The 6,579-nt window shown below is 50.4% G+C and overlaps 2 protein-coding genes across 2 annotated transcripts; both read right to left on the reverse strand.

Annotated features, from left to right (window-relative positions):
* Nucleotides 1-273: 273 nt before the first annotated feature.
* Nucleotides 274-2,666, reverse strand: LOC132712552 (C-reactive protein-like). Its single transcript, XM_060694378.2, has 2 exons — nucleotides 2,474-2,666; nucleotides 274-1,168 (listed from the first exon to the last, which is right to left on the reverse strand). The coding sequence occupies exons 1-2, from the start codon at nucleotides 2,535-2,537 to the stop codon at nucleotides 549-551; spliced, it is 684 nt and encodes a 227-aa protein (XP_060550361.1). The 5' UTR covers nucleotides 2,538-2,666; the 3' UTR covers nucleotides 274-548.
* A 1,224-nt stretch (nucleotides 2,667-3,890) lies between these two features.
* LOC117658383 (C-reactive protein-like) lies at nucleotides 3,891-6,579 on the reverse strand. The gene is made up of 2 exons (XM_087881215.1): nucleotides 6,264-6,579; nucleotides 3,891-4,775 (listed from the first exon to the last, which is right to left on the reverse strand). The coding sequence occupies exons 1-2, from the start codon at nucleotides 6,325-6,327 to the stop codon at nucleotides 4,150-4,152; spliced, it is 690 nt and encodes a 229-aa protein (XP_087737341.1). The 5' UTR covers nucleotides 6,328-6,579; the 3' UTR covers nucleotides 3,891-4,149.

Here is a 6,579-nt window from a genome sequence, read left to right on the forward strand (position 1 = left end):
GGAGAGAGAGAAAAGAGGAAGGAGGAAGGAAGGAAGGAGAGAGAGAAAAGAGGAAGGAGGGAGGGAAGAAGGAAAGGAGGAGAGAAAAAAGAGGAAGGAAGGAAGGAAGGAAAAGAGAGGAAGAAAAAAGAAACAGACAGAGAGACTCATGCCAGGGCTTGTACAGTTCTATCTGTAGATGATTTATAGTAGTATTGTGGTCTCCCCCAGCCCAGACCTCCATTTAGGATTTTATTTTCCAATAAGAAGACTCCACAAGGAACATTCAACCCATCACGGCACCAGAAAAAGCTAATTTTATTGATAGAGAAATTATAATGCTCACCCATTCTTTTCAAGCATGCCTGTAATTCATTAACAGCTACTTGAGCAATTTGCATCCCATTGCAGAAATATAGATTTTCCCCCCCAAAAAAATTCTTTCTTTCTTTCCTTTCCTTCTTTCTTTCTTTTCCTTCTTTCTTTTTTCCTTTCTTTCTTTTCTTTTCTTTTCTTTCTTTTCTTTCTTTCTTTCTTTCTTTCTTCCTTCCTTTCTTTCTTTCTTTCTTTCATACACCCTGGGGAACTAGGAAATCCTCCACAAAGACCTCGTTCTTGATGGTGTAGCTCAGGGATTTCCACTTTATCAGAGGATCACGGGGATCGATGTTGTGCCTGACCATTCTAATCCCAGTGAGACTCAACACCCGAGGCCACAGGTTGACGTCCGAAATCTCCCCCACAAAGGACTGGGTGATGTTAAAGCCCCCTCCGAAGCTATCCTGGTCCTGCCCCAACACAATGGAGGCCTCGGGGCTGATGGTATAACCTTTTTTCAGTCCCTGTCGAGGGAGGGGTTCTCCGTTGAGCCAGAACTGGACCAGCCCATTGGTGGAGTCCCAGGACACGCAGATGTGGTCCCAGCTCGGTTTCTCCTTCGGAGCGACCTTGAACTTGACCACTGAGCCACCAACGTAAACGGAATATTCATCCGGGTTGAACCTGATAATCAGAAAATCATTACTACTTGACCGGGTGGCGTAAGAGAAGAGGCTGTACGGACGGGTCAAGAGGGTGTAGTATCTCAGGCAGACGGTCAGCTTGGTCAAAGGTTCCTGGTTGGAGACGTGGAGGACCACGGCGGCTGTGGAAGAGGATGCCGGGAATGCGAAGACCTTGTTCAAGAGATCTAGAAAGGGGACAAAAGAGAACCTGGCGAGTGGGACACCAGCCTGAGGACTTGTAGAGCGAGGGTTGAGGTCCCATGGCCCGTTTTAGGCCCAGCGCAAAATAAAGACAAGAGAGGCCACCAAGTTAAGTTCCTCCATCTTGGAATCACTGGCCTCGGGTTTTTTTAGGAGGTCTTGAAGAAGATGTTCCACTCAGTTCAAGTACAGGGAATGAGGGGGGAGGGGGAAAGTTTCATGCGTTGGAAACTCCTAGGGTCTAAGGCCCAAGCGTGAGAACAAGCCAAGCTGAGGGAGAGAGGGAGGGAGGGAGGGAGGAAGGAAGGAGACGGAGGGATGGACGAAAGGAGGGTGGGAGAGAAGGAGGAAGGAAGGGAGCAAGGAAGGAAGAAGGAAAGGGAGGGAGGGAGGGAGGGAGAGAAGGAGGAAGGAAGGAGATAAATGAGATGAGGTGTGGATGGAAAGGGAAGGAAGGAAGGAAGGAAGGAAGGAAGGAAGGAAGGAAGGAAGGAAGGAAGGAAGGAAGGAGATGAAATGAGGTGTGGATGGAAGAGGAAGGGAGGCAGGAAAGGGAGGGAGGAAGGAAGGAAGGAAGGAGAGGGAGGGATGGATGAAGGGAGGGTGGGTGGGAGAGAAGGAGGAAGGAAGGGAGCAAGGAAGGAAGAAGGAAAGGAAGGGAGGGAGGGAGGGAGAGAAGGAGGAAGGAAGGAGATAAATGAGATGAGGTGTGGATGGAAAGGGAAGGAAGGAAGGAAGGAAGGAAGGAAGGAAGGAAGGAAGGAAGGAAGGAGATGAAATGAGGTGTGGATGGAAGAGGAAGGGAGGCAGGAAAGGGAGGGAGGAAGGAAGGAAGGAAGGAGAGGGAGGGATGGACGAAGGGAGGGTGGGTGGGAGAGAAGGAGGAAGGAAGGAGATAAATGAGATGAGGTGTGGATGGAAAGGGAAGGAAGGAAGGAGATGAAATGACGTGTGGATGGAAGAGGAAGGAAGAAGGAAAGGGAGGGAGGAAGAAGGAAGGAAGGAAGGAAATGATGGACAGGAGTTCAGATCCCTCCTTACTCATGGAAATACTACTTGGGCTTGGGCTGAAGCCACCTCAGAAGGATCTTGTGAGCAAACCAACCCACAGCCTTAACATTCGACCTTCTCCCTGACCAACAAGCTTCTACCATGAACAGAAGAGCCGTCAGCCGCGTGGAGAGCCACCCCAATGAGAAGACCAGCAAATTTCACCCAGCTTCTGGAGACCAGAGGAGCCTCCATGGACAGGTGAGAGCTGCTACTCCCACCTGAGTTTAAAACCTCACCTTTTTGGCCGAAGGATCCTGACAGGCAGACGAGGACAAGAAGAAGGGAAGGAAGGGGGACCATCTTGGTGGACGCTGGAGGAACCGGTTGGCCGCAGGAACTCTTGTTCTGGAGACGGGTCCTCCTTGCAGGACCAAATCCCCTCTTCAAATGGTGAAACTCTGGGATGCCGCTTGCACACTTCTCTTGAACTCAGGACAAACGGGACTATTAACCGTAAGGTTTTTTCCTTGGACTTTCCCCGAGAGAGTATTTACATTGCAACATGTTTTCTACCGTACATAAAGTGTTAGTTAATTATTGCAGGTATAGAGATATATTTAGGGGCTCGATTTTTATTTCATTTCATTAACCGATTAGATGCCCAATCGAAATAGCTTGGAGGGCCCTTCCTGTTGAGTTTTCCTTCAATCTTGGATGTGTTCTCAGTTGCCATTTTTGGGGTGTCCTGGGTGGGAAGTTCCTTGGAAGGTCGGAAAAACCTTAGACCAGGGGTGTCCAGAATTGAGGTCCATAGGCCTTGCCAAGGTTGGAAGCTCCTGGTCTAGAAGACGGTGGGTGGAGAAAGAAGGGATGGCTCATGTCTTTGGAAGGCCTTCCATCTTGGGGTTTGGGACGCTCAGCTGTTCAAGCCTAAACAGAGATCTTTGTGCCTAGACTGGCCATTTTGTCCCCAAATCCTTCCATAAAGAGGGGTGAGTGGCTTTGAGGAAGGTGTTCCCCTCAGTTCAAGGGCAGGGAAGGGGGCAAGCTGGAATCCCACCACGGACAGTTCAAGAGTTTTGGGGGCCAAGTCTGAGAACAGGGTGAGCTGAGAGAGGGAGGGAGGGAGGAAAGAAGGAAAGAAGGAAAGAAGGAAAGAAGGAAAGAAGGAAAGAAGGAAAGAAGGAAAGAAGGAAAGAAGGAAAGAAGGAAAGAAGTAGAATTTGAAGGGGGAGGGAGGAAGGAAGGAAGGAGAATTAGGAGAAGGGAGGGAGGGAGGAAGGAAGGAGAATTGGAAGGAACAGGGAGGAAAAGAGAAGAAGGGAGGAAGGAAGGAGAATTGGAAAAAGAAGGGAGGGAGAGAGGAGAATTGGAAGGAGGAGGGAGGGAGGAAGGAAAGAGAATTGGAAGGGGAAGGGAGGGAGGAAAAGAGAAGAAGGGAGGGAGGAAGGAGAATTGGAAAAAGAAGGGAGGGAGGGAGGGAGGGAGGAAGGAGAATTGGTAGGGGAAGGAAGGAAGGAAGGAAGGAAGGAAGGAAGGAAGGAAGAGAGAGAGAAAAGGAAGAAGGAATAAAAAGACAGAGAGACTCATGCCAGGGCTTGCAAAGTTCTACCTGTAGATGATTCATGGTAGTATTGTGGTCCCTCCCAGCCCAGACCTCCATTTAGGATTTTATTTTCCAATAAGAAGACTCCACAAGGAACATTCAACCCATCACGGCACCAGAAAAAGCTAATTTTATTGATAAAGACATTATAATGCTCACACGTTCTTTTTCAAGCATGCCTGTAATTCATTAACAGCCGCTTGAGCAATTTGCATCTCATTGCAGAAATATAGATTTTCCCCCCAGAATTGATTGATTGATTTCCTTTCTTTCCTTTCCTTCTTTCTTTCTTCTCCTTCTTTTCTTTCTTTTCCTTCTTTCCTTCCTTCCTTCTTTCCTTCCTTCCTTCCTTCCTTCCTTCCTTTCTCAGACGCAAGCATTTTGGGGACCCAGGAAATCTTCCACAAAGACCTCGTTCTTGATGGTGTAACTTAGGGACCTCCAGTTAATCAGAGAGCCAGAAACCGCCATGTGGTTCATAGACAACCTAACATCCATAGGAGTCAGCACCCGGGGCCACAGGTTGACGTCCGAAATCTCCCCCATGAAGGACTGGTTGACGTCAAAGCCCCCTCCGAAGCTGTCCTGGTCCTGCCCCAACACGATGGAGGCCTGGGGGCTGATGGTGTAACCCTTTTTCAGTCCCTGTCGAGGGAGGGGTTCTCCGTTGAGCCACAACTGGACCAACCCATTGGTGGAGTCCCAGGACACGCAGATGTGGTCCCAGCTCGGTTTCTCCTTCGGAGCGACCTTGAAGTTTACCAATGAGCCACCAACGTAAATGGCATATTCGTTGGCTTGGGGCTTGAAGATCAGGAAGTCGTTGTCGCTGGAGCGGGTGGCGTAAGAGAAGAGGCCGTACTGACGGGCCAGGAGGGTGTAGTATCTCAAGCAGACGGTCAGCTTGGTCAAGGGTTGCTGGTTGGAGATCTGGAGAACCACGGTGGCTGTGGAAGAAGGTGCTGGGAATGCAAAGACCTTGTTCCAAAGATCTAGAAAGGGGGACAAAAGAGAACCTGGCGAGTGGGACACCAGCCTCGTAGAGTAAGGTTAGTGCCACATGGACCGTTTTAGGCCCAGCAACAAAGTAAATCCAAGTTAAGTCATCTCCGTTTTTAGATGGTCTTGAATACGTTTCTTCTGGCTGAGGAAGAGAGGGAATGGGAGGGAGGAGGGAAGGAAGAAGAGAATGGGAGGGAGCAGGGAGGAGTGAATGGGAAGGAGGGAAGGGAAGGAGGGAGGAGAAAAGGAAGGGAGGGAGAAAGGAAGGAGGAAGGGAGCAAGGAAGGAAAAGGGAGGGAAGGAAGGAGGGAAGGAAGATAGAAAGGAAGGAAGGAAGATAGGGAGGGAAGGGGGAGAGAGCAAGGAAGGAAGAGGGAAAGGGGGCAAGGGAGGGAGGAAGGAAGATAGGAAGATAGGGAGGGGAAAGGGAGGGAATGGGAGGGAGGAGGGAAGGAAGAAGCGAATGGGAGGGAGCAGGGAGGAGTGAATGGGAAGGAGGAGGGAAGGAGGGAAGGGAAGGAGGGAGGAGAAAAGGAAGGGAGGGAGAAAGGAAGGAGGAAGGGAGCAAGGAAGGAAAAGGGAGGGAAGGAAGGAGGGAAGGAAGGAAGATAGAAAGGAAGGAAGATAGGGAGGGAAGGGGGAGAGAGCAAGGAAGGAAGAGGGGAAGGGGGGAAGGGAGGGATTGTAAGACGCCCTGAGTCTCCGGAGAAGGGCGCCATATAAATTAAAGCAAAAAAAAAAAAAAAAAAGGAAGATAGGAAGATAGGGAGGGGAGAGGGAGGGAATGGGAGGGAGGAGGGAAGGAAGAAGAGAATGGGAGGGAGCAGGGAATGGAAGGGAGGGAGGGAATGGGAGGGGTTGAAGGGGGAGGGAGGAGAAAAGGGAGGGAGGGAGGGAGCAAGGAAGAAAAGGGAAGGAAGGAAGATAGGGAGGGAGGGAATGGGGAGAGAGCAAGAAAGGAAGAGCGAAAGGAGGGAGGAAAGAAGGAAGGAAGATAAGGAGAAAGGGGGGAGGGAATGGGAAGGAGGAGAGAGCAAGGAAGGGAGAGGGAAGGGAGAGAAAGAGGGAATGGGAAGGAGAAGGGAGCAAGGAAGGAAGAGGGAGAGGGAGGGAGAGAGGGAGGGAGGAAGAAGGAAGGAAGGAAGGAAGGAAGGAAGGAAGGAAGGAAGGAAGGAAGGAAGGAAGGAAAGAAGGAAGGAAGGAAGGAGATGGTGGACAGGTGTTCTTTACTCATGGAGGCTCCTACCTGGGTTTGGGCTGAAGCCACCTCAGAAGGATCCTGTGAGCAAACCAACCCACAGCCTTAGCATTCGACCTTCTCCTTGACCAACAAGCTTCTACCATGAACAGAAGATCCAACAGCCCCATCGAGAGCCACACCAATGAAAAGACCAGCAAATTTGACCCAGCTTCTGGAGACCAGAGGAGCCTCCACAGACAGCTGGAGCTGCTGCTCCCACCTGAGTTTAAAACCTCACCTGTATAACCGAAGGATCCTGACAGGCAGGCGAGGATAAGAAGGAGGGAAGAAAGGGGGACCATCTTGGTGGACGATGGAGGAACCGGCTGGCAACAGGAACTCTGGGCAGCCCTCTTTGGCCGACGTCCTTTGGGTGCAGAGCTGCGTCCTCCTCTCCGGACCAAGTCAACTCTTCAAATGGTGAAATTCTGAGACATTCCTCAGATATTTCTCTTGAACGCAGAACAAAGAGGCGTATTAACCGTAAATTTCTTCCGGGGACTTTCCCACGAGGGAATATTTGCATTGGGACATGCTTTCTAATCCCCATAATA

This window comes from Pantherophis guttatus, chromosome 18 (genome assembly GCF_059756535.1).
Source record: "Pantherophis guttatus breed Tessera chromosome 18, ASM5975653v1, whole genome shotgun sequence".
NCBI lineage: Eukaryota > Metazoa > Chordata > Lepidosauria > Squamata > Colubridae > Pantherophis > Pantherophis guttatus.